General features: G+C 57.8%; 2 protein-coding genes across 2 annotated transcripts; one reads left to right on the top strand and one right to left on the bottom strand.

Moving 5' to 3' along the window:
* Positions 1 to 496: 496 nt before the first annotated feature.
* On the top strand, positions 497 to 11,877 carry KLHL21 (kelch like family member 21; the record flags this gene model as incomplete). Its single annotated transcript, XM_080692169.1, has 4 exons — positions 497 to 1,517; positions 4,909 to 5,314; positions 10,179 to 10,251; positions 11,584 to 11,877. The coding sequence occupies 4 exons, from the start codon at positions 497 to 499 to the stop codon at positions 11,875 to 11,877; spliced, it is 1,794 nt and encodes a 597-aa protein (XP_080548295.1).
* A 4,652-nt stretch (positions 11,878 to 16,529) lies between these two features.
* On the bottom strand, positions 16,530 to 24,791 carry ZBTB48 (zinc finger and BTB domain containing 48; the record flags this gene model as incomplete). The annotated part of the gene is made up of 10 exons (XM_080692168.1): positions 16,530 to 16,826; positions 16,893 to 16,981; positions 17,154 to 17,318; positions 17,385 to 17,521; positions 17,835 to 17,989; positions 18,137 to 18,223; positions 18,560 to 18,652; positions 19,189 to 19,300; positions 23,283 to 23,524; positions 24,105 to 24,791. The coding sequence occupies 10 exons, from the start codon at positions 24,789 to 24,791 to the stop codon at positions 16,530 to 16,532; spliced, it is 2,064 nt and encodes a 687-aa protein (XP_080548294.1).
* Positions 24,792 to 25,720: the final 929 nt, after the last annotated feature.

Here is a 25,720-nt window from a genome sequence, read left to right as displayed (position 1 = left end):
CCGCTGTCACTTACAAAGACGCCAAGAAAGAAAGGAGGAGTCACCGCAACCCCTGAGACATGTTGGCGCTTTGGTCCTGATCTGCACAAATCCTATCGCTCGAGACCGGCCCCTGGCCGGGGCTGACCAGCAACCCGGGAGACAGTGGAACGCGACCAAACGAAATGGAGAAGGCCCCGCACCGAGCCGCCGGGGCTCGCGCCAGGCGCGGCTAGGGCTCGGCCGCGGGGCTGGGCTCGGGGGCGGGCCCGGGGGCCGGGGTCCCCGGCGCCTTCCAGCACGGGTCCCCGCCGCCCCCGCCCGGGCCGGCAGCGGGAAGGGCGGAGGGGGCGCGGGCGCGGGCGCCGCGCGGGGCCCGGGGCGCGCCGGGCGCGGAGGGGTTAAGGGGGCGGCGCCCGCGGCCCCGCCCCGGCCCCGCCCCGCCCCCGCGCCCGGCCCTACTTAAGGCCCTCCGCCGGCCCCGGCCGCGGCGTCCCAGCCTCGCCGCGCAGGCGCCATGGAGCGGCCGGCGCCCCTGGCCGTGCTGCCCTTCTCCGACCCCGCGCACGCCCTGAGCCTGCTGCGCGGCCTGAGCCAGCTCCGCGCCGAGCGCAAGTTCCTGGACGTGACCCTGGAGGCGGCGGGCGGGCGCGACTTCCCGGCGCACCGCGCCGTGCTGGCCGCCGCCAGCCCCTACTTCCGCGCCATGTTCGCCGGGCAGCTGCGCGAGAGCCGCGCCGAGCGGGTGCGCCTGCACGGCGTGCCGCCCGACATGCTGCAGCTGCTGCTGGACTTCAGCTACACGGGCCGCGTGGCGGTGAGCGGCGACAACGCCGAGCCGCTGCTGCGCGCCGCCGACCTGCTGCAGTTCCCGGCCGTGAAGGAGGCGTGCGGCGCCTTCCTGCAGCAGCAGCTCGACCTGGCCAACTGCCTGGACATGCAGGACTTCGCCGAGGCCTTCAGCTGCGCGGGGCTGGCGAGCGCGGCGCAGCGCTTCGTCCTGCGCCACGTGGGCGAGCTGGGCGCCGAGCAGCTGGAGCGCCTGCCCCTCGGCCGCCTGCTGCGCTACCTGCGCGACGACGCGCTGTGCGTGCCCAAGGAGGAGGCGGCCTACCAGCTGGCGCTGCGCTGGGTGCGCGCCGACCCGCCGCGCCGCGCCGCGCACTGGCCGCAGCTGCTGGAGGCCGTGCGCCTGCCCTTCGTGCGCCGCTTCTACCTGCTGGCGCACGTCGAGGCCGAGCCGCTCGTGGCGCGCTGCCCGCCCTGCCTGCGCCTGCTGCGCGAGGCGCGCGACTTCCAGGCGGCGCGCTACGACCGCCACGACCGCGGGCCCTGCGCCCGCATGCGCCCGCGCCCCTCCACCGGCCTGGCCGAGATCCTCGTGCTGGTGGGCGGCTGCGACCAGGACTGCGACGAGCTGGTCACCGTCGACTGCTACAACCCGCAGACGGGCCAGTGGCGCTACCTGGCCGAGTTCCCCGACCACCTGGGCGGGGGGTACAGCATCGCGGCGCTGGGCAACGACATCTACGTGACGGGTGAGTGTGCCGGGGTCGGGGGGCCGCCTCGGGTGGGTCGGCGTCCCCGCCGAAGGCTCGCCGGGGGAGCCCACCCACCAGCTTCCCAGGAGGAACTTATTTTTGGGGGGTGGGGGTGGGGGTTACTGGAGCTGGAACCCAGGGGCATTCTACGTCCGAGCTACACCCCCAGCCCCACTTTTTTTAGTCTTTATTCTGAAACAGGGTCTCACTGAGTTGCAGAGGGCCTCACGAAGGAGCTGAGGCTGATCGCGAATCGCCATCCTCCTGTCTCAGCCTCCCGAGTACTGGGATTACAAGCCTGCGCCACCACGCCCCGGCTCCAGGAGAAACTTTGAGAACCTGGAGTCCGAGGGCCCGCCTGAGTCCAAGCCAGAGCAGAGACAGCCACGTATCTCTGGTTATTTTCGTCCTAGAAGAGCCCCTTGTGTGAACACGGACAAGTAGCTGCTTGTGGGTCGGTCTCTGGCCTGCCCTGTGAGCAGCTCCTGGCCCCGGAGGGAGGGGCCTCCTTTCCTATTTGGTAGGAAGAGAGAGGTGGGTTTGGGTTTTCATCCTGCACAATAAGTGCTTTCTTCTCCCCAGGAATGCAGGTCAGGCCGGAGGTTGACGGGTTTGGCGTTCATTCTTCCCCGCTGGGGCGTTTCTCTCTGCCGCCTGAGCCTGGGTGGCCCTCCTGACTCACCGGCCCTGTCACCGGTGACAAGGTTCCTTGGGACCTGCACCTAGCCGCTCCACTGGGGGTCACGTGGTGTTTAGGCTGAGCTGGCCTGAGACTGTAAACACGGTCACATGTTCGGAGGTTTTCTTCCAGTTACTTGGCCCAATCCCCAAAACACTGCCGAGTCATGGTGGGCGGGTCCCCAGCCCAGGGCTTCTCCCACTTTTTTTTTTTTTAAACTAAGGATGAATCCCGGTTCCCCGGAGGATACCTCCTTCACGGGGTAAGCAGGGGCCGTCTCTGTGACTGCTATATAAGGGAAGAAACCACAGGGCCAGGCATCTGGCCCTGTTATCAGGCAGGGGGCTGGGTTGTCACAGTGGCTGTGCCCCGCCTGGCGCGGTCGGCACAGAAGCCCGTGGTGAGCCATGCCCCTCGTTTTCTGGGGGCTCTGAACTGCCGGAGGGGATGCATCTGGGCCCAGGGGCATCCTAAGCCCTGGCCACAGCTTCCTTGGCCTGAAGCCCCGTGTGTGCCCCGCTCTGCTGGAATGTGCCAGGATCTGTGCCTCTGTCCCGCCTGAGGTTGGCTCTGTGTTTGGGGACCATGTTTCCCTTTCTTGCTACCCCATCTCGGTCCCCTCCAACGTCTAGCCAATGGCACTGAGCCGAGAACTCCCAGACTGGCCCCAGTTTCAGTACGTGGCACAGCTGAGCAGCTAATCCTTTGGGCTTAGGCAGGTGGCTGCATCATTCCATTCAGCTGGCGGTTGGGAATTTCCTGGGGGTCAGGGAGCTGGCTTCAGCTGCCTTTGCCAAGCTCCCCTGTGGAAGGGAGGCGGCCCCAAGGGAGCTTTACAAGAGCTTTGTCTTCTCTCTTCAAAAGCTCAGGGCTGTGGGACAGACAGAGTGTCTCTCTGCCCTGCCCTGTGGCGCCAGCCCCGGAGGCCAAGGGGTGCAGCCCCCAGAATTCCTAGAGTCCCTTCGCACCACAGGCAGCTAATGTTCTTAATAGACTTGGTTTAATTTATGAGGACAACCAGCACTGCTTTACTCTTGGCTTTTTATTAGCCAAAGTGGAGACGGAGAGTTTATGTCATGCTTACAACAGCTTGATGAGATTTTTTTCAAATGAAAATACACTCCTGTAAAGCTGGGCACGATGGCACATGCCCGTGATCCCAGTACTTGGATCTGAGGCTGAGACTGGAGGATGGCAGAGTCAAGGCCAATCTCTACAATTTAGCGAGACTCTTGTTTCAAAATAAAAAATAAAATAGGGCTGGAGATGTAGCTTGGAAGGTAGAAGTCACCAGGGTTCAATCCCCAGTTAAAACAAAAACGGTTGGACGTGGTGGTGCACGCTCGTAGCCCCCAGCATTTGAGAGGCTGAGACAGGAGGATCGTGGTTCATAGCCTCGGCTACTTAGTGAGATTCTTTGCAACTTGCTGAGACCTTGTTTGTTTTATGTGTGGTACTGGGGATGGAACCCAGGGGCAGCCCTTTCACTCTTTATTTTGAAACAGGGTCTCACTGAGTTTCAAAGGGCCTCGCTAAGAAGCTGAGGCTGTCAGTGAACCACGACCCTCCAGTCTCCGCCTCCCAAATGCTGGGATTACAAGCCCGCACCACCACATCTAGCGAGACCCTGTTTCAAAATAAAAGAATGAACCGGGGCATGGCGGCGCACGCTTGTAATCCCAGCGTTCGGGAGGCTGAGATCGGAGGATAGCCTCAGCTACTTAGTGAGGCCCTCTGTGACTCAGTGAGACCCTGTTTCAAAAATTAAGAATAAAAAATTGGGCAGGGTTATAGGTCGGAGGTCAAATACCTCTAGCTTCCATCCCCAGACTCATAAATAAATAAATAAATAAATAAAGCCGGGCGTGGTGGCGCACGCTTGTAATCCCCGCGCTTGGGAGGCGGAGACAGGAGGATCGCGCAGGTTTGAAGCCAGCCGTGCGCTGGCTTAGGAGACCCTGTTTCCAAAATGAAAATGTAAAAATAAGTCTGGGAGTGTAGCCCCGAGGTAGAAGGGCTTCCAGGAACCCCAGTACCACCAAAAATAAATAAATAAATAAATAAATAAATAAATAAATAAATAAATAAATGGAAAATAGGGCCAGGTGTGGTGGCACAGATGTAATCCCAGCATTTAGGAGGCTGAGACAGGAGGATCCTGTTCTCGGCCAGCCTCAGCTACTTAGTGAGGTTCTTTGCAACTCCCTGAGACCCTGTTTCAAAATAAAGAATAAAAAATAGGGCTAGGGGTATCTTTCGGAGCTAGAATGCCCCCTGGGTTCCATCTCAGTATCGCAAAAAAAAAAAAAAAAAAAAAAAACGAAGACACATCTCTGTAAACCGGCCCCAAAATCAAGACTAAAGCCCGAGAAATGTCCTGACAGCATGGCTTTGTGTGTCGGGTCTCTTGCTTACAGCCCAGGTGTATCTCACCTTATCGTGACACGCCTCTAAATAGAGGGTGACCCAGAAAGCCTAGTATTTGCCAACAAGTTCCCGCACTGTGGGCTGCCCAGGACAGCCAGCTTCCAGGCTCTACGAGCTGGGGTCAGCCTAGCGCCCCAGGGCCTTGGTGTGGTCAGTGGTTGGCCTGGGCTTGAGGGAGGAGGATGTGTGTCTCACAGGAAGTGGGCTCTGGCGGGAGTTGGGGAGGGCGCAGGTGGGTGAGTCACCCCAGTGGGCTGACCTTCGGCTCCTCCACCTCCCCAGGCGGGTCCGACGGGGCCCGGCTCTACGACTGCGTGTGGAGGTACAACTCCAGTGTGAACGAGTGGACGGAGGTGGCGCCCATGCTGAAGGCCCGGGAGTACCACAGCTCCTCCGTGCTGGACGGGCTGCTGTACGTGGTGGCCGCGGACAGCACGGAGCGCTACGACCACACCACCGACTCCTGGGAGGCCCTGCGGCCCATGACCTACCCCATGGACAACTGCTCCAGCACCGCCTGCCGCGGCCGGCTCTACGCCATCGGCTCCCTGGCCGGCAAGGAGAGCATGGTGATGCAGTGCTACCACCCGGACACCGACCTGTGGTCGCTGGTGGACTGCGGCCAGCTCCCTCCCTGGTCCTTCGCGCCCAAGACTGTGACTCTGAACGGACTCATGTACTTTGTCAGGTGAGTGGCCCCTGCCCACCCCAGCCTCCTGCGCCTGTGCTTGGTGTTTCTGTCTGTCTTCAGGGATCTACCGCTGAGCTACACTTGCCTAGCGCCCCTTTTTATTTTACTTACAAATAGGTTTGTGGTGGTTTCCCCCCCCCCCAGCACTGGGCATGGAAGCCAGGGGCATTCTACTTCCAAGCTACACCCCCTGCCTTATTCTTTATTCTTTATTTTGAAACAGGGTCTCATTAAGTTGCAGAGGGCCTCTCTCTAAGTAGCTGAGGCTGTCTGCGAATGGCGATCCTCTGGTCTCGGCCTCCCAAATGCTGGGGTTACAAGTGTGCACCACCACGCCTGGCTCTATTTATTTTATTTTATTTTGCAGTACTGGGGATGGAACCCAGGGTCCTTCTACCTTCAAGCTACAGCCCTTCTATTTTTTATTCTTTATTTTGAAACAAGGTCTCACTGAGTTGCAAAGGGCCTCACTAAGTAGTAGCTGAGGCTGGCTTCAAACCTGCACAATCCTCTCAAGTGCTGGAGTTACAAGCGTGCACCACTACACCCGGCTATTCTTTATTTTTTTATTTATTTACATATATATGTATTTTTTGTGGTACTGGGGGTGGAACCCAGGGGCATTCTACTCCAAGCTATACCCCCAGCCCTATTTTTTTATTTTTTATTTTGAAACAGAGTCTCACTAAATTGCGGAGGGCCTCACTAAGTAGCTGAGGCTGGCCATGAACCGTTATCCTCCGGTCTCAGTCTCCCGAGTGCTGGGATTACAAACTGGGATTACAAGCGCGCGCCACCACACCCGGCTTCAGACTTTTTTTTTTCCCTCCAGTACCAAGGATTGAACCTAGGGGCATTCTACCTCCAAGCTACACCCCCAGACCTACTTTTTATTTATTTATTTATATATATATATTTTTTGGTGGTACTGGGGTTCCTGGAAGCCCTTCTACCTCCGGGCTACACTCCCAGACCGATTTTTACATTTTCATTTTGGAAACAGGGTCTCCTAAGCCAGCGCACGCGGCTGGCTTCGAACCTGCGCGATCCTCCTGTCTCCGCCTCCCAAGCGCAGGGATTACAAGCGTGCGCCACCACGCCCAGCTTTACTTTTTATTCTTTATTTAATTTAATTAATTAATTATTTTCGTGGTACCGGGGATGGAACCCCGGGGCTTTCTTACCTCCAGGCTACACTATCAGACCTATTTTATATTTTATTTGGAAACAGGGTCTCACTAAGTAGCTGAGGCTGGCTTCGAACCTACATGATCTTCCTGTCCCATCCTCTCAAGTACTGGTATTACAAGCGTGTGCCATCATGCCCGGCTCTTGTTTTTTATTTTGAAACAAGGTCTCACTGAGTTGCAGAGGGCCTCATTAAGAGCTGAGGCTGTCCACGAACCGCGATCCTCCTGCTTCAGCCTCCCGGTCAGTCTGGGACTTTGAATTGGGAGCCCTAGAGGGCCCGTGCGTGACCTTTGCTTCTGTGTCCACGACTGGCTTCTCACTGCTGCCCAGCGCTGTCCTCTGTGCCAGCCCTAAGGCGGGAGGCTTCTTGGGGTGAGGGGGGGTGTGTCTTGCTTGTCAAGTGGCTGAGGAGCCTGGCAGCCCCGTAAGCCAGGAACTGAAGGTCTGCTCTGAGAAACCAGAGCGGGCCTGTTATAAAACCGCTTGACCCTTCCCCACGTGCAGGTCCTCTTCAGAGGGGAGGTGGAGCCAGCTATAAATACAGCCTCTCAGCGTGCCAGAACCTTCAGCCCCTCTGCCATGGGTCCAGGCCAGATGCCATTAAGGATGTCCTCCCTGTCCTGTGGTCCTAGAGCGAGACAAGCAGTGCCCGAGGGCTGGCCTCTCCTGACAGAAATCACCTGTCAATTGCTAGGCCACGCCTGGGAGGCCACCAGAGGGAGGGAGAGCTGCGGTGGTTAATGCACCCCAGGCAGGTGGGAGGCGCGCTTCGCCCCCACCTGGATATGCCGAGCCCAAAGGCCATGCTGCTGGTTTTAGCCTGCGCTGAGGCTGTTCAAGTGGAAAGAGACGGTCCTCGGTCCTCGGCGTGGGGCAGGATCAGGCCCCTCCATGCGCTGGGGCCGAGGCAGCCTTGGAGGCTCGGTGTCCACAAGGGGTGAAGGCAGCTGCTCTCCTGGCAGCCCTGGCCCTCTCCAAGGCGTTCCCTAACTGGGAGCCCTGCCCTGCCCAGCCCCTTCCAGTCCCTGGAAAGACAGCGAGGGTGGGGCAGACCAGATTCCAGTATTTAAGGACAGTCATCCCAGGCCCCACAGACCGGTAGTTTTACATTTTGAAATAGGTGGTTGGGAGGAGAGGCTGAACACAAGAGTAATACTTTACAGCATATGAAAAGTTAGATGAAATATAAAATTTCTGTGCCCATAAAGTTTTCTTAGAGCTAGGCATGGTGACACATGCTTGTAATCCCAGTACCTGGGAGGCTGAGACAGGAAGATCACAGGTACAGAGCAGCCTCAGCTAGTACTGAGGCCCTCTGCAACTTAGTGACGCCCTGTATCAAAAAATAAAGGCTGGGGTGGTGGCCCACGCTTGTAATCCCAGCATTTGGGAGGCTGAGACAGGAGGCTCATGGTTCGTGGACAGCCTCAGCTACTTAGTGAGGTCCTTTGCAACTCAGTGCAACCCTATTTCAAAATAAAGAATAAAAAATAGGGCAGGGGTTGTAGTTCAGAGGTTAAATGTCCCTGGGTTCATCCCCAGACTCATAAAAAATTAAAAAATAGGGCTTGGAGTGTAGCTTGGAGGTAGAATGTCCCTGGATTCAATCCCCAGTGCTGCAAAATAATAATAATAATAAAATAATATTAATAATAATAATAAAGAAAATAGGGCTGGGGCGTAGCTCAGAGGTAGAATGCCCCTGGGTTCAGTCCCCAATACCACAAAACTTTCTTTGGCACATAGCCATCGCCCTCCCCCCCTTCTTTCTTAGCAGTCTGGCTGGCTTTATGTGGCAGCAAGTGCTTTCTACAGAGGCCATCTGCTTCAGGAAGCCTAAAATACTTGCTGTCTGGTCCTCTTGCTGACCCCTGACCTTTGGTGGTGGTTATCAGTACTGCTTCTGGCTTTTTTTCCCCTCTGAGTCTTTTTGCTTTCCCAGGCTGGAAAAGCAAGCCCTTTCAATGGAGATATCAAAATGGGTAGGTTTGTTTTGTTTTGATTTTTGCGGGTACTGGAGATAACCCACGGCCATTTTACCTGTTCTTTATTTTGAAACCGGGTCTTACAGAGTTGTGGCGGTCCTCCCTGAGCTACTGAGGCTGGCTGTGCACCTGTGACCCTCCTGCCTCAGCCTCGATGCTGGGATTACAAGTGTGCTGGGCAACCCCCCACCCTAGACTCTCCTCCCACCTTTTCCTTGTTGGGAACAAAGCCCTGGGGTGCTGTAGCACCAAGCTAATCCTCGGCCTTTTTTTTTTTTTTTGCGGGTCTGGGGATGGAACCCAGGGGCATTTTACCTCCAAACTACACCCCCTGCCCTATTTTTATTCTTTATTTTGAAACCAGGACTCACTGAGTTGCAGAGGGCCTCACTAAGTAGCTGAGGCTGTCCTCGAACCACTATCCGGTCTCAGCCTCCCGAATGCTGGAATTACAAGCGTGCGCCACCACGCCCGGCTTCCTCGGCCCTTTTTATTTTGAGACAGGATCTTGCTAATTTGCCTGGGTGCGCCTTGAGTTTGCAATCCGATCCTCTCTTCTCAGCCGCCCACACAGTGCCCTCACTCCGCCTGGGCGGGGGATCCTGATAAGCAGGAGAGCTTGCACCATGCTGAGCACAGGGGCAAGGGGCCTGGCCTCTGGCCGGCCTTGGAAGGCCTTCCCAAAGAGGTCAGGATGAGAGCGAGGACACCAGGCAGTGCGGAGGGGCTCAGGAGCCTGGCGTGAAGAACACAGTACCTTCCACATTCAAACGAAGGCCGCCGCGTCCTCAGCAGGGTGGCAGGAGTCACCAGGGCTTCCAGAACCTGGGGGTTTGGGGGGACTAGGCTGGTCTCTAGGCCTTGGAGGCTAGAATTGGTTCAAGATCCTGGAGTTGGGGTCCCACCCAGCAAGGGAGCTGCCATATGGCATCAAAAAGCTCTGGGTAGCCAGGTGTGCTGGCGCACGCTTGTAATCCCAGTGCTTGAGAAGCTGAGACAGGAGGATCGCAGGTTTGCGGCCAGCCTCAGTTATTTAGTAAGGCGCTCTGCAACTTAGTGGGACCCTGTTTCAAAATAAAGAATAAAAAAAAAAAAATTGGGCTAGGGGTCTAGCTCAGAGGTAGAATGCCCCTGGGTTCCATCCCTAATACTGCAAAAACAATAAATAGGTCGGGCATGGTGGCACACTCTTGTAATCCTAGCATTTGGGAAGCGGAGACAGCAGGATCACAGTTTGTGGAGAACATCATCTCCTTAGTGAGGCCCCTTGCAACCCAGTGAGACCCTGTCTCAAAAGTAAAGAATAAAAATTAGAGCTGGGGGTGTAGCTCAGAGGTAGAATGCCCCTGAGTTCAATCACCAGTATTTCAGTGTGTGTAGGTCATAGCTGGACACGGCGAAACCTTAAGTAATACTCCTGAAGCAGGAGATCAGGGCCAATCTGGGCAATTTAGCAAGGCCCTGTCTCAAAAAAAAAAAAAAAAAATAGGGCTGGAGGTACAAGCTCAGTGATAGGATGCCTCTGGGTTGACTCCCCAGGATCATAACAGCACGCACGCGCACACACACGCACCACGCCCCTGGAGAGGCCAGGGACCTTAAGGATCTCTCTAGCCCTCACACCCAGGGCACAGGGTGCTGCTTCTTGGCTCTGACTGGCCGTCCTCCCCTTCTTTCCTCGACAGAGATGACTCGGCCGAGGTGGACGTGTATAACCCCACGAAGAATGAATGGGACAAGATTCCATGTATGAATCAGGTAAATCGCAGCTGCAGCAGTGTCGGGAAGCGCAGGCTGGCCCTCACCACAGCCGGAGTGTGGCTGGGAGGAGTGTGGGAGGTGGTGGGGTGGGGCCTTGTTCGGCCCTCTAAGGTTTTCTCTGTTCGAGAAGGCTGGTGTGACCCTCGTTTTATGCTTCAGGCTGGCCGAGACAGATGTTACATAAGGTCCCAGGGCCATGGTTTATTGAGCTCATCCATTTAATATTTGTTAAGCAGCTGCTGTGAGCCAGCGATCGGGAGGGTAGGGAAGACTAGTAGTTCCTGGAAGTGAGTGTGCCCTGGAGGGACCCGGGCAGGGGCCTGTGTTCACCAGCTGCACAGTGTGGCTGGAGCAGACAGGGGTCGCCAAGGACGGAGCCGCCTCTGGATTCCTGAAGAATTGACTGACCCCAGGATTACATTTATCTGACCAGGTGTGGTAGCCCACCCATGCTGTAAACCCAGTACTTGGGAGGCTGAGACAGGAGTCTGGTCCCAGGTTGCACCAGCCTCAGCAGCTTAGGCCCTCCTCAACTTAGTGAGGCCCTGTTTCAAATTAAAGAATAAAATGGGACTGGGTGGAGCTCAAAAGTAGAATATCCCTAGGTTCAATCAACGCAGCCACACACACACTCACACACAGAGTACATTTATTTGCTGTATATGGTTGTGTACACTGAGACGGCAGGATAGCAGGTGCAAGGCCAGCTTCAGCGACCTAGTAAGACCCTTTTTCAAAATAAAAAGGGGAAAAGACTGGGGGTGTAGCTCAGAGAGAGTGCCCCTGGGTTCCATATTCAATACCACACAAAATTATTGGACACCTGCTATGTACTCTGAACGGGACACCCACACTGCTGCCGCTGCCTGGTCAGCTCCCCCCTTCCATTTGCTTGCAAAGTGGGGTGCTGAGCCTGACCAGCAGTGCTAGGAGCTCAGTGGCATTCGGCCAGCTGTTGGGTCAGGTTCCAGCTCTGCCGCTGCCCGTGGCATGAACTCATTCCCCCGTCTGAGACGAGGACCTGTAGCTTCTACCCTAGAGGTCCTGGTGCAGAGGAACCTGCAGAAGCCGTGGCCGCGTGACCCGCATGGGGGCTCCGCCGCGGCAGCAGCCTGCTCTGCATGTGACCCTGGCGAGCCCTGTTTCCCTAGTTGGGGTAGGAGGGCGTTGGGCCGGCCTGCTGTTCCTTGGGAAGCTGGGGGAGGGTGGCTGCCCCTCTGAGGTCTGGGGGCACCCTTCATCTCCCGGGCCCCAGCACAAGGGAGCAGCGGTGGGGTCTTCCCTGCTGTGGCTGCCGACCGCCCCTCACCTGCCTGCCTTGGCCCACAGGTGCACGTCGGGGGCAGCCTGGCCGTCCTGGGAGGGAAGCTGTACGTGTCCGGGGGCTATGACAACACGTTTGAGCTCTCGGACGTGGTGGAGGCGTATGACCCGGAGGCGCGGGCCTGGAGTGTGGTGGGGCGGCTCCCGGAGCCCACCTTCTGGCACGGCAGCGTCAGCATCTTCCGCCAGTTCATGCCCCAGACCCCCTTGGGTGGGCGCGGCTTCGAGCTGGACATCGGCGGCAGTGGCCGGGACGCAGGCCGGCCCCGGCCCCCGCAGGAACCTCAGGAACAGCACTAGCCCCGGCCTGGCCCAGGGAGGGCCTCAGTGCGGAAACCTGGCGCCTCTGCGGGCGGCGGCCCTCAGTGCTCGGGCCAGGCTGGGCTTGCCGGGCAGAGCGCAGGCCGCCGTTGCTGAGTGAGCCCGGGGTCGCTGCCTGGACGTCGAGCTGGAGCCAGAGCCAGTTGTGATGCCCCTCCCTCGGCCAAGGAAGAGCTGCTCCCTGCTGCCTGCGGCTCAGTCCCCAGCTCATCCACACGGCCCCTCCCGTAGCCACCTCCGTCTGATTGTTCTGGGAGCGCTGGGCAAGGGTTCCTCTCATGGGTCTGAGAAAGTTCCGGGCCTGGAGCACTGGGATTCGGGCAGGACAGTTGTAGGGGCCCCAGACTCCATGTTCATTGCTAGTGTCCCCATGGGCCAGTTCCAGGTAGGAGGGTCCCTGCTGGGGTGGGGCTGGGCTGCCCAGAGGTGAGCGGCCACTACTGCTGAGCAAGTGTGCGTGCAGGGGGCGTGGCTGTGGCAGGTGCAGGCCTTCCCCGCCACCCGCCCTGGCGACCCATCAAGGTGGCTCCTCTTGGGTGTTGTCCAGGCTAGAGAAGACGGAGAAGGCCACAGTGCAAGGCCTCGCTCCTTGCTGGGCAACCATGGGAGTCTCCTTGGCGCCAGCGAGACCTGGTGGGGATGGCCGCGGTCGTTCCTAGTTTGAACTGCTTTCCGTCGATGACTGAAAGAGTGGGTAGTTGGGAGCCGGTTGGGTTGAGCTTTGAGTCTATGGAGCGCTGCTGGAGGCGGGGCCCGAGGCTCCTCAGGAGTGAGGGGTTGCGGCCTCCGGTGAGTGGCCCTCTCCCCTTCTGGGGTAGGGGGTGCCAGGACGCGTCCCTCTGGGTGGAGGAGAGCGAGTGTGTGGGGTGGCCAGCCTTTTCCTGGTGACCTGACTGGGGCAGGCAAGTTCTCAGGAACAAAACCAGCCTGCGCCATCACTTACTAAGCTGTACGTAGACCCCTTTTACCGGCCGCGTGGCCAGAACAGTTGCCTTGATTTCCCGCAGGCGCCTCTCTGGGCTGCGAGGGGGCCCGCCTCGCCTTGCCCGCTCCCCTGTGCGGGCCGCACACTGCATGTCTTTTTTTTTTTTTTTTTTTTTTTTTTTTTGCTACTGGGATTGAACCCAGGGGTATTGTGCCTCTGAGCTACAATCTTAGCCCTATTTTTTATTCTTTTGAAAGATGGTTTCAATAAATTATGGAGGGCCTAAGTTGCTGAGGCTGGCCACGAACCTGCAGTTCTGTTTCAGCCAAGCATTAGGGTTGCAGGCGTGCGCCACCACGCCCGGCTGCGTGTGTCATTTTAACGGGCTAGGAAACCATGTCCTAGAAGCCCCTGGCTGAAGCAGCCACAGCTCGGAGCCAGCCCATTCCCTGGGGTGGCTTGTCTCTTGTCTGCAGCTGGACCCAGCAGGTGTGCCCTGACCTGAGTGCTTGGGGAAGTGGCTTCCCGCCGTCTACTGCTTTGCTGTGACTGGCCGTCTGGCCCCTCATCTAAGATGGCCACTCAGGGCCCTGTGCAGGAGAGACAGGCCTGCGTTTGTAGGCCCAGCATTCCCGGGAAATCCACCATCAGGATCCCCCGCTGGGCTCAGAAGACCAACCCTGGAGAACAAGCGCCAGTCTCCGGCACAGCGCCCCCTGCTGCGTCCCCTGCCGCAGGGCCTGGGTCGCAGGGGCCCTGCCATTCACAGGTGTCTCCGCTAACGTTAGGACAGATGCCGGAACACCTGGGTGTGGACTGCCCCTGTGTGTTATGTGTATGGAGCTGATCTGTCTGTAAGACACGTTAAGTTATGAAAATTCAGTGACTAGTATTTAATGATCTATAACATATTCTATATTTATATGACTTCAGAGATTATGTACTAAAGGATGCTCTCCAGTGTCCAGCACCCAGTCCCACACCTGAGGCTGGGGTAGATTTGGGTATTTATTTTTGTCTACTTTGTAGGCTTATATGAAGTCCAGAATCCTGTCGAAGGTCTTAGAATGCCTTCCGTACTCTTTGAAATAAAAATGTTTCCTATATATTTGGTGCTGTCTTTATTCTCTGGTTGCTGTCTTCTGGAGAAACTTTGGTGTGGGGGAGGCAGAGCAGAGGGTGCCAGTGCCCGTGGGTGGAGGGGCGAGGTTTGGTGAGCCAGGGCTCTGAGAATTGCCCTTTACAAACTTCCCAGGCCTTGCCTCTCTCACTTGGAGAGATGAAGCAGCTGGCGCAGTGGTGCACACTTGTCATCCCAGCATTTGGGAGGCTGAGACAGGAGGATCTGGGTTCACAGCCAGCCTCGGCTACTTAAGGCCCTTTGCAACTCAGACCCTGTTTCAAGATAAAGAATAATGCTGGCCATGGTGGTGCACACTTGTAATCCCTGCGCTTGGGAGGCGGAGACAGGAGGATCGCGCAGGTTCGAAGCCAGCCTCGTGCGCTGGCTTAGGAGACCCTGTTTCCAAAAATAAAATAGGTCTGGGAGTGTAGCCCGGAGGTAGAAGGGCTTCCAGGAACCCCAGTACCACCAAAAACAAAAAAAAAAATAAATAAGGAATAAAATGAATAAAATAAATAAAAAAACAAAAAAAGATAAAGAATAAAATAAGTGCTGGGGATGTAGCTCAGGTAGAATGCCCCAGTACCGCAAAAAAAAAAAAAAAAAAAAAAATCTAAGATGTGCCCACAGATTGAAGTCCCTCCTATCATGGAGAGGGAGTCTTTCCCCCCCACTTTTTTTTGGTTGTTGTTTGGTATGTTTATGGTACTGGAGATTGAACCCAGTGGCGTTCTACCTCTGAGCTACAATCTTAGCCCTTGTTTTTGTGACACTGAGGATGGAACCCAGGGGCATTCTACCTCCAAGCTACACCCCCAGTCCTATTTTTTAAGTGTGTGTGTGTGTGTGTGTGGTGCTGGGGATGGAACACGGGCTTTTCTACCTTCGGGATACACTCTCAGACCTGTTTTATACTTTATTTGGAAATAGGGTCTCATGCCCAGCAGCCTATTTTTATTCTTTACTTTTCAATCAAGGTCTCGCCAGGTTGATAGCTACTTGCTATCCTTGAATCTGATCTGTCTCCGCCTCCCAAGTACTAGAATTCAGCGTGCCACCAAGTGGTGGGTGCCGACTGGCGACTGCCTCAACCCATCGGGTGATGGTAACACCATGTGCCTGCCTTCTCCTTTGGGGTATTTGTCCGGGGGCTCGGCCACCGTGACGTGAAGGAAGGAGCGCCTGTGTCTACGCGTCAGGTGAGAGAGCAGCCCGCACGCAGGTTTTGTCGGGGTTTCTGACAATGAATCTTCTCATCTGACCCTCTGTGCAGCATGTATCAAGGAACAAACTTTAAAAGATGGAGGAGATGGCGGGCGTGGTGGCCCGTGCTTGTGATCCCAGCATTCGGGAGGCAGAGGCCAGAGGACCGCGGCTTGCAAACAGCCTGTTACTTAGTGAGGCCCTTTGCAACTCAGACCCTGTTTCAAAAAATAAAAGACCATCCTGGCGTGGTGGTGTAGGCTTGTAATCCCTGCGCTTGGGAGGCGGAGAAAGGAGGATCACACAGGTTTGAAGCCAGCCTCAGCTACTTAGTGAGATCCTATTTCCAAATAAAGTATAAAATAGGTCTGGGAGTATAGCCCGGAGGTAGAAAAGCCCCTGGGTTCCATCCCCAGCACCACACACACAAAAAAGAAAGAATAAAAAAATAGGACTCGGGGTATAGCTTGGAGGTACAATACCCCTGGGTTCCATCCCTAGTACCAGGAAAAAAGAAAAAAGAAAAAAAAAAAAACAGTTGCTTGCCCAGAATCACAGAGGTGTAAAGGGGTCGGGCAGAAACACAAAGGCAATCTGCTGCCACACCCATATGCACCTCTTTTATGACACACATGGCGCCCAGAGTTCCAGAAGCTGGACCATGGCCACTCCACACTTGAGGCCTGGCCTCAGCTGTACCCCAAGCTTTGTGGACATTTAGAGCAAGCGCGGACCGGCCCCGGCTCAGGATGGGTCCCTCTGTGCACGCTGCCAGCCAGGGCTGAGCCCAGCCAGGAGCCTGGCCCTCCTCAGGCCCCAGGCGCGCTCACCTGCACTGGACTGGCCTGAGCCGTGAGCTCTGGCGGCTCCATTCTGACGCCAGCCGCTTAGTAATAAGCGCTACCACACAAGCTGGCATGGCCTCCGCTGAACAGGAACACTATCCCTCTGGCCAGGCTACTAGTTCTAAATTCTAAAAGGGATGAGGCACGGTGGTGCACACCTGTAATCCCAGTACTTGGGAGAACTGCAGGTTCACAGCCAGCCTCAGCTACTTAGTGGGGCCTCCACAACTCCTGAGACCCTGTTTCAAAATAATAAAAAATAGGGCTGGGGATGTAGCTCAGAGGTAGAATAACCCTGGGCTCACTCAATCCCTAGCACCACAAAAATACCCTAAAAGAACAAGGGATAATAAATGTGGACCCCAAAGCACTCCGCCCTGTGCTGCTGAGCCCAGAAGCTGGGCTGCTGCCAGCAGAGCTCAGGTCCAGAGGACACTGGGACCCAGGTGAGAGGAAAGCAGCCCCGCAGACCCAGGGAAGAGACCACCAGACAGGCCAGGCGTGTCTCAAGCCACACGGTTTATTGGCTGGGCCGCTACGTGTCGCAGTCCTCGGGGACGGCGGTTGTGATGATGAGGGCGGGCTCCAGGACGCCCGGGCCAGCAAAGCCCTCGTCCGCACACAGTCTCTGGCCGGGAAGCTGGGAGGCCAGGCCGCCCTGGGCCAGGGACTCCACGATGACCTCGGCCGAGCCCACCTCCAGCTCCGCGGGCGGCTGCAGCGCCACCACCACCATCTTCTCGTCCTCGATGACCAGGTTGCGGAGCTTGCGCTGCCGCGGGTTGTAGTTCTCCACGCGGTCGTGTATCTCCATGTGCCTCCGCAGGTGGGCCTGCGGGGAAGGGGCGCTCAGGGCGGGGCGGGGCGGCGGGCGGGGCGGGGCGGGCGGGCGGCCTACCTGCCGGGTGAACTTGTAGCCACACTCGGTGCACTCGAACTTCCTCACCCCCTTGTGCCGCCGCACGTGCACGCGCAGCTGCTCCACGGCTGCGGGAGGACGGCCGGTGAGGGTGGCGGCCCGCTCCCTGGGGGCGGCCCGGGGGTGCTCCTGGCGGCCGCCCAGTCTCACTGGCACGGGAAGGAGATCTGCCAGCGGAAGGCACCGCGAAGCAGCAGCGGCCCCGGGGCTCCCGACCTCCCGCTCCCCGGCCGCGGGTACCTTTGAAGGTCTTGCCGCAGATCTGGCAGAAGTGGGGCCGGCCCTCCTGGTGGCGGCTGGCCACGTGCCTCAGGAGGGGGCCCTTCTCGGTGAAGCGCTGCTCGCAGAACTCGCAGCTGAAGGGCCGCTCGCCCGTGTGGGTGCGGTTGTGCTTGTCCAGGCTGGCTGTGGGGACAAGGCCGGCTCAGCCGCGGGCCAGCCGGGGCCCGGAGGTGGGGGTCGGCTGCTCACCCTGGGTGCGGAAGGTCTTGCCGCAGAGGTGGCACTGGAAGGGCTTCTCGCCCGTGTGCGTGCGCAGGTGCATGTTGAGGTTGGCCTTCTGGGTGAAGGCGTGGCTGCAGAACTCGCACACGTAGGGCCTCTCATTCCTGTTGACAAGGCAGAGCCCGCTGCTGAAGGAGCAGCCCCCTTCCTCTGCTACAGCTGGGGCAGCCCAAGCGGGGGCCTAGGGTGGTGCCACCCCAGCAGCAGCAGGGACCGCAGGGTCTGCCCCAGGAGGCAGCGCCGCGCCTTAGCCGGAAACCCCTTCCGTTTCTCCACCTGGCAAGCTCCTGCTTGTGCCTCAAGCCCGCACCACAGAAAGGCCCCAGCACTGGAAGCCCTCATCCACGCAGACCAGAGCAAGGCTGGCCCGACCCGGCCGGAGCCCAGGACAGATGGCGGGACAGACGGCAGCCGCACCTGTGCTTGGCCTTGATGTGCATCTGCAGCCCGTTGCGGCTCGAGGCCCGGTGCCCGCACTCCTCGCACACGAACAGCTTCTCCCCACGGTGCTTGAAAGCCTCGTGCAGCTGCAGCTCCGTGCGGGACAGGAAGCACTTGGCACAGGTAGGGCACTGTGGGGGGGTGACTGCTGGGGGGGCTGCCTAGGAGCCCACAGGCCCACACTGCCCCCCCTGCGGCAGGAACCACAGGCCGCCTGCACCTCGCGGTACAGGCACAGCTGCCACCGGCCCCACAGCAGACAGCGTGCTAGCACTTACTGCGTGGGGCTTGGGGGCGCCGTGAAGCTTGATCATGTGGCTCTGCAAGTCCTTCTTCTGCATGAACTGCTGGGAGCAGGAGGAACACTGGAAAACAGCCCACAGTCACCTCCAGGGCAGCCAGCGCCGACAACCCAAGCCGCCAGGCACAGCCCGAGACACAGGGTGGCGCTCAGCCGCCATGCCAGGCCTAGCGGGCCGCTGAGCTGGCCCACCAGGAAAAGCAGCCCTGGAGGAGAGGCTGTGGCCAGTGGCCCCACCCACACCTAGGGGATCCTTGGATGGGTGGGGAAGGCAGGCTGCTGGACCACTGCAGAGAGAGGTGCCTCACATCCTCCCTGGCAAAGGGACCCGCAGGAGGGTCCTGGGGCCAGCTGCCACCCCCACCGTGGCCAGGAGCCTTGGGGACAGGCGGAGCCTAACCTTGTAGGGCATCTCCCCCGTGTGGGACACCATGTGCACCCGTAGCTCCATCCTCCGGCGGAAGGTCTCCTGGCACACGGAGCAGGTGAAGACCTGGCAGTGTGGGGGCAAGCAGGGCCGGCATCAGGGAGGCCTCTGCCGGGGTTTCCACTTGCTGCTGGGAAGTCTGCCTGGGGTGGGGGATGCTAGGGTGGGAGAGGGCAACACGTAACCCACCTGCCCTGACCGTCACGGGGCACTGCTACCACACACCGGACCCTCTCCAGGCCCAGGGAGGCTGAGGCCACCCCATCACTGACCCTGACCCTAGGCCTCTGGGGAGGTAAGGACGGTGGGACTTAGCCTGACTACTCGCACAGAGCAGCAGTGGGCGGGGCCAGGTGTCCAGGAGACCCCTCCCAGAAGCCACCCCTTGCTGAGGGTCCCCTGCCCCAAAAAGGAAGTGGAGCTGGACCAGGGGCCCAGACAGGCAAACCTGAGTGCCTCCCATGGTGTCCCTCTGGGCCTTTTCCCTTCAGGGCACAGGCCAATGACATCCTGAGATTACAGTTCCCAAGGGCAGTGTTGGGGCCTCCCGGCGCCATGAAGGCGAGGCAGTGCACCCCGGCACCGGGCCAGCTCCCAGGTACCTGCTCCGAGCGGCTCATGCAGTTGCGGGCCTCGTGCTCCAGGAGGTTCTCCTTCCGGAAATAACACTTCCCACACTTGGGGCATTCAAAGGGCTTCTCCCCAGTGTGCTTCCTGCCAGGAGAAGCCGGGGGAGTGGAAGCTGAGACCCGGGCCCTCTGGCTCCCCCAACCAGTGCTCCCCTGCAAGGAGGAAGCGGTCCTGACCCCGAAACGGAGGCTCTGGGCAGGGGAGGACGGTGGCCGCCAGCCTGCACAGCCCTGCCCCAGGGGCCAGCCAGGCACCAGAGCCAGCCCCCAAAGACCTCCAAGGGCCACCCCGAGCTCACTGGCACGGAGGAGGATGGGAGCCTGGCCGGCGGCTTCCTTTCTGAAGGCAGACGCTACCCTGGGTTCGACCTACCCAGAAAAACAACTGATTTCCCAGAGCCTCGGTGGCTCTCCGTCACTGCAGGACCCTTCAGAGGCAAGGCAGCCATCGTCACCTCCGCACACACCCGCTTCAATGAGGGCTTCTGATGGCTGAGCTGGCCTGCCCCTCACCCGTGGGCCTTGCCCTCAAGTCCCTGCCTGGCCCCGCAGGAAAGGCCCCGCCTCACGCTCACTCCTGGCCCACGGCCTCAAGCTGGCTCCGTCTACACAGTGTTTCCCCAGTGGAGAGCCTCGTCCTCTTTAAATCTTTGCTAAATTTCACCTCCAAGTCTTTCTAAACCAAGGGGTGTGTGTGTGTGTGTGTGTGTGTGTTTACTGGGGACTGAACCACCACGGGCGTTCTACCTCTAAACTACCCCCCGGCCCCGTTTACGTTTTAAACAGGGTCTCCCTAGGTTGCTGGTGCCTCACTACATGGCTGAGGCTGGCCTCTATCTCAGTCTCCCAAGCACAAGGATTGCAGGCTTGTGCCACCATGCTGGGCTGGAACAGTTATTTATTTTTGGTGCTGGGGACTGAACCCAGGGATGTTCTATCTCTGAGCTCTACCCCACCCTATTTTATTCTTTTATTTTGAAACAGGGTCTCACTAGGCTGCAGAGGGCCTAAGTTTTTTTGGCTGGCGCAAAGCTGTGATCTTGTCTCAACCTCCCAAGTACTGAGATCACAGGCGTGCGCCACCCTGTCCACTTTATTTATTTATTTATTTATTTATTTATTTTTGTGGTACTGGGGTTCCTGGAAGCCCTTCTACCTCTGGGCTACACTCCCAGACCTATTTTTACATTTTTATTTGGAAACAGGGTCTGCTAAGCCAGTGCCCGCAGCTGGCTTCAAACCTGCGCGATCCTCCTGTCTCTGCCTCCCAAGCGCGGGGATGACAAGCGTGCGCCACCACGCCCGGCTCACCCCGTCCACTTTAGATCACTGTTGTTCACCGCTACCTCTAAGCTACACCCCCAGCCCTATTTTTTACTTGGAAACAGGATCTAAGTTGATGTGAGCCTCACTGAGACAACCAGGCCAGTTCACAACCTACAATCCTCCTATATCAGCCTCCCAAGTACTGGGATTACAGGCGTGCACCACCAGACAGGCTAGACGATTGTTAAAGGAGCAGCCTGAGCGGGCACGATGGCACGCGTGGGTGTAGCTCAGAGGTGAATGCCCCTGGGTTCACTGCTCAAACCCAGGAACATGGGGGAAAAAACCCTGCCCCCCACCCTAACCTCACCAACCCCCGTGCCCCGCTATACTTTCTTTGTGCCTGGTGCTGGGGATTGAACCCAGGGGTATTCTACCTCCAAGCTACATCCGCATCCTTTTTCTTGTTTTGAAACAGTCTCGCTAGGCTGCTAAACGTTTACCTTGGTAAGACTGTCCTTTTTTTCCTTTTTTGGTGGTGCTGGGGATTAAACCCTGGGGCATTCTACCTCCAGCTACATCTCCAGCCCTATATATTTTTTTTCCTTTTGTGTTTTTTTTCCTTTTGTGAACCCAGGGGCTTTTCTACCTCCGGGCTCTACTCCCAGACCTATTTTATACTTTATTTGGAAACAGGGTCTCACTAAGTTTCAAGCCTCACTAAGTAGCTGAGGCTGGCTTTGAACCCATGCAATCCTCCTGTCTCAGCCTTCCAAGTGCGGAGATTACAAGCCTGCGCCACCACGCCCACTCCAGCCCTATTTTTTTCTTCTTTCCTTTTTTTGTGGGTCTGGGGATGGAACCCAAGGTATTTATGCTTTATTTTGTTGTTGTTTGTTTTTGCAGTTTTGGGGCTGGAACCCAGGGGCATTTCACCTCCGAGCTACACCCCCTGCCCTATTTTTTATTCTTTATTTTGAAACAGGGTCTCACAAAGTTGCAGAGGGCCTCACTAAGAGCTGAGGCTGTCCGCGAACCGCGATCCTCCGCTCTCAGCCTCCCGAATGCCGGGATTACAAGCGTGTGCCACCATGCCCAGCTTATGCTTTATTTTGAAACAGGGTTTTACTAAGTTCCACAAAGCCTAAGTAGCAGAGGCTGTCCTCCTGTCTCAGCCTCCCGAGTACTGGGATGACAAGCGTGCGCCACCAGCCCGGCCTCATCTCTCATTCTCTTCTGTGCGTGGTACTGAGGATGGAACCCAGGGGCATTCTGCCTTCAAGCTGCACCCCCAGACCTTTTTTTTTTTAATTATTATTCTTTATTTTGTGCTCTTTGTGTGTGTGTGTGTGTGTGTGTGTGTGTGTGTGTGTGTGTCTGAGGATAGAACCAAGAGGTATTTGACCTCTAACCTACACCCCCTGCCCTATTTTTTATTTTGAAACAGGGTCTCACTGAGTTGCGGAGGGCCTCACTAAGTAGCTGGGGCTGCCCATGAACCACGATCCTCTAGTCTCAGCCTCCCAAATGCTGGTGGGCTTACATGTGTGAGCCACCACGCCCAGCTAAATTTACTCTTTATGCTCCTTACCTGCATTACCTGCCAGAAAATAAGCTCAGTAAGGTCCTTTATTTTACACAGTGGTGTGTCCACTAGGCTTCCACAGCAGTCTGGTCAGCTATCTGACAGTCTGAAGGTACCAGCCTTCTCTCATTCTGGGTCATTCAGCAACCACAGCCCAGGGCAGGAGTGGGGACAGTGCTCTGCACTGGACTCTTTGTCTGGGAAGAATGGAGAGTCCCAAGGTTCCCCACACAGTGAGACGCCCGAAGAGCAGTGGCAGCTGCCAGCCCTGGGGCCAAGCGCGGGTTCAGCAAACCGGTCTCAGCCCCAGCTCCAATTCCAGGTGATCACTGCTGGCTTCCCAGAGTGTGTGGGGTGTGCAGCACAACTTGGCTTGGTAAGAAAGCTCACTGTGATATCCTGAGTGGACGTGAGCAGGACCAGAGGCACGCCATTGGTCTGCCGTCCCCAAAGGCCTTGCAGGGACCCTGCAGCAGCACTGTCCAAGAGAATGCTCCATGATGGTGGACACGCTCTACGTCTGCACTGTCCGCTTCGGTAGTGGGCGCCACATGGCTACTGAGCACTTAAGAGTGGCTAGTGTGCCTGAGGGACTGAGTTCATTAAAGTTAAGCCAGCCCCGGGGGTCCTGGCCGATACTGTACGGACACGGCGGCTGTAGCAAATGTTCTTTTATGCTCCATGAATACCTCACACCCAACGTTTCTAGAAATGCAAGTAGCCGGGCGTGGTGGCACACGCTTGTAATCCCAGCATTCGGGAGGCTGAGACTGGAGGATCGCGGTTCACGGACAGCCTCAGCTACTTAGTGAGGCCCTCTGCAACTCAGTAAGACCCAGTTTCAAAATAAAGAATAAAAAACAGAGCAGGGGGTGTAGCTTGGAGGTCGAAGGCTCCTGGGTTCCATCCCCAGACCCAGAAAAAAAAAAAAAAGAAATTCCTAAGGTCAGCCCGTTGGCAGTCAAAGCTCACAATGGGTGGAACCTGTTGTTGAGACGCATACATCCCATCTCCAGATAAGACTCGGGGTATGAGGGCGTGGAAGGGGAGCCCGACCCAGAGCTGGCTTCCCTTACCCTGATGGTCAGAGGCAGGTCTGTGTGGGTCTGTGATAGACTCCCATCCCCTACAGAGCCCAGAAGTGGGGAGTGCAGGACCTCTCCCCCAGTGTGGGAATGGCAGATGGGCGAGAAAGATAGAAACTCAGAGTGTTTACCTGTTGTGGACCTTTAGGTAATATTTGCTGAGGAACTTTTTATGACATGTGGGACACTCAACCGGCACTGGTACACCTTTTCTGTTCTCAGCCGGCTCGGCTGCTAAGGAATCTGCACCCGGAGCTGGCTCGGCAGCACAGGGCTTTCTGATAATGTTTGACTTCCTCCTGGTCAGCAGAGTCTCAGGCTCAGAAACGTAATCGCCATCCCCATCATCCTCAACTTGAACCACTACTTCCCACTAGAAGAGAAGGGGCAGCAAGAGGGGGTGGGGTTATTAATCAGCGAGAGAGGGGACCCAGCTCTCATTCCATCCCAATCCCCAACCCAGGTGGGTCCCTTCTTGAGGGGCCCAGGGCAGACAACAACTGAATCGGGGGAGTGGCTGTATCTAAGAGGAACAGGAAGCCTGGCTAGATTTCAGGGAAACACTACTCTAGGGAAACACATGTAAGCCTGATGCTGCCCGGCCCACCCTCAAGGAAGCAAGGTGGCAAACCTGAACAGCTGAGACGCACAGGAAGGCTGGCACAGGCCACCAGCTTCCTGGGTATGAAGAAAGACTGTTCTACATAGCAGAGATTCTACTTTGGGGTCCAGATTACCCCAGAAGTGTCCCTTGCTCCCCACAAGCTACATCCCCAGCCCTATTTAATTTTTATTTGAAACAGGAACTCACTAGGTTGCTGAGTCTGTTCTGAGATCTGTGATCCTCCTGTCTCAGAGACCCAAGTTCTAAGATTACAGGCATGCACCACCGCACCCCACTTCGTTCCCCTCCTACTCTTGCCCCCCCAGTTCCAGCACCCTGAGCACAGTACCTCATTACACCCATCCCGCAGCCGGGGACCTTCAGCCTCAAAGGGCCTTGGGGGCACTTTGTGGTCTTCGGGTTCCTTGTCCTCTGAGGGACAAGACTTCAGAGCCTGCTTGAGTTTCCCACGGAGAAAGGAGGGGCTCTCGCTCTGAACGGAAGTGAGCTGCCGCATCTGGGGGCCGTTGCTGCCTCTGGACTCCTGGTCCCTGGGGACTAGGCCCAGCGTTCTAGCAACATCCGCTTCCTCCGAGTCTGTGGGCTCCTTGAGGTGGCTGCTCACATCCCCCGAGGCAGGTTTCCCCAGGCCCCTCTGGCTACTTGCTGCCTGTCCCACTGAAGTTTTGGGCTGGAAGCTCTGGCACAGCTCCACCGCCTCTGGCACTCTCAACTCCCTGGCTGCCAGAAGCACCTGATCCCGGTTCCCCGATGTCAGGGCCAGGTGACCAGTGTAGAAGAAGTCCAACAGGAGGCCGAAGATCTCAGAGAAGCCGGCCGGGAGGACAACGTTGCCCCCTGAGCCATCTCCGTAGAGGCTCTGGAAGAAGTGGCTGCAGCAGGCAAGCACACTCCAGTGCGCCTTGAACACTAGGCCGCCCACGTCCAGAGTGGCATCGCAGTACTGGCCTTTCTCCCGCTGCTTGTTGAGCTCCTGCAGAACCCTCACGCTGTGCTGGACGAAGGAGCCGTCCATGCTCTGCAGGGGAGGAAGGCAGAAGTGACCGGCTGACCAGCCCAACCCAGAGTAAGCAAGTCCGTCCCTGGACTTGATAGTAGAAAGGGGAGCCTGGATTCGAACATCAGGGCGAAGGCTTGGATCAAGGTTAGAAAGTGCGCGCGGACGACGGGAGCCCGCTACTCCCTCCCGGGGGCGGGGAGCCACGGGATTGGCCAGAGGACCCGGGAAGAGGCACGGCGGGGGACAGGGTCGTGAAGGGTGCTGGTGGGGAGAACCAACGCTCGGGGAAGGAGGCTGGGGGCGGGCGCGAGCTGACCGGTGGAGCCCAGGCGGAGAGGGGCGAGCGCGGAGGGCGCGGCCGCGCACAGGTGAGCGGAGCCCTCGCCGCGCCTACGCGACCTGAGCGCCGGCCAAAGGCCGCAGTGGTCACGCTGCCGTCCGCGGCCACGGCGGCCGCAGGCCCCGTCCCGTGCCCCGCGCGCTCCTCACCCGGGCGGGCCCTCCCGGAGGCCGGGGCACCGCCACGCTCCCGTCACCTCCGCAGCCGCCGATCAACGGCCCGGGTCCGACGTGCCCGGCCCACCGTGCGGAGACGCCGCCGTCAGGGCGCCGGACGTGACGTCAGGGCGCACCAGCTGGGGCGGGACGCCTCGGAGGCTGGGCGTTTCTAGATCCCGCCCCGGGGGCGTGGCCTCCTGCAACAGCCAATGGCGTAGAGGGGGCGTGGTCAGACCCAGAGCTAGCCCGGCGGGGCGGCTTTCCGGAGTTGCTTAGCAACGCCAAGCTGGGCGCAGAGCCTGCGCTGCGCTGGGAGCTCAGAGGACAGGCGGAGCTGAACCGTAAACACACTTTTTACTTCTTTATTGGCAGCCCTGAGGCCGGGCTGTGTTCTCCCGCGTGCTTACACATCGCAACCAAGGCCTCCCGGACACCTCAGGCCCTTC

Source organism: Muscardinus avellanarius, assembly GCF_963383645.1.
Source record: "Muscardinus avellanarius genome assembly, chromosome: 3".
NCBI classification, from domain to species: Eukaryota; Metazoa; Chordata; class Mammalia; order Rodentia; family Gliridae; genus Muscardinus; species Muscardinus avellanarius.
Note: the sequence above shows the minus strand (reverse complement) of the source record. Positions and strands in the feature narration are given on the sequence as shown.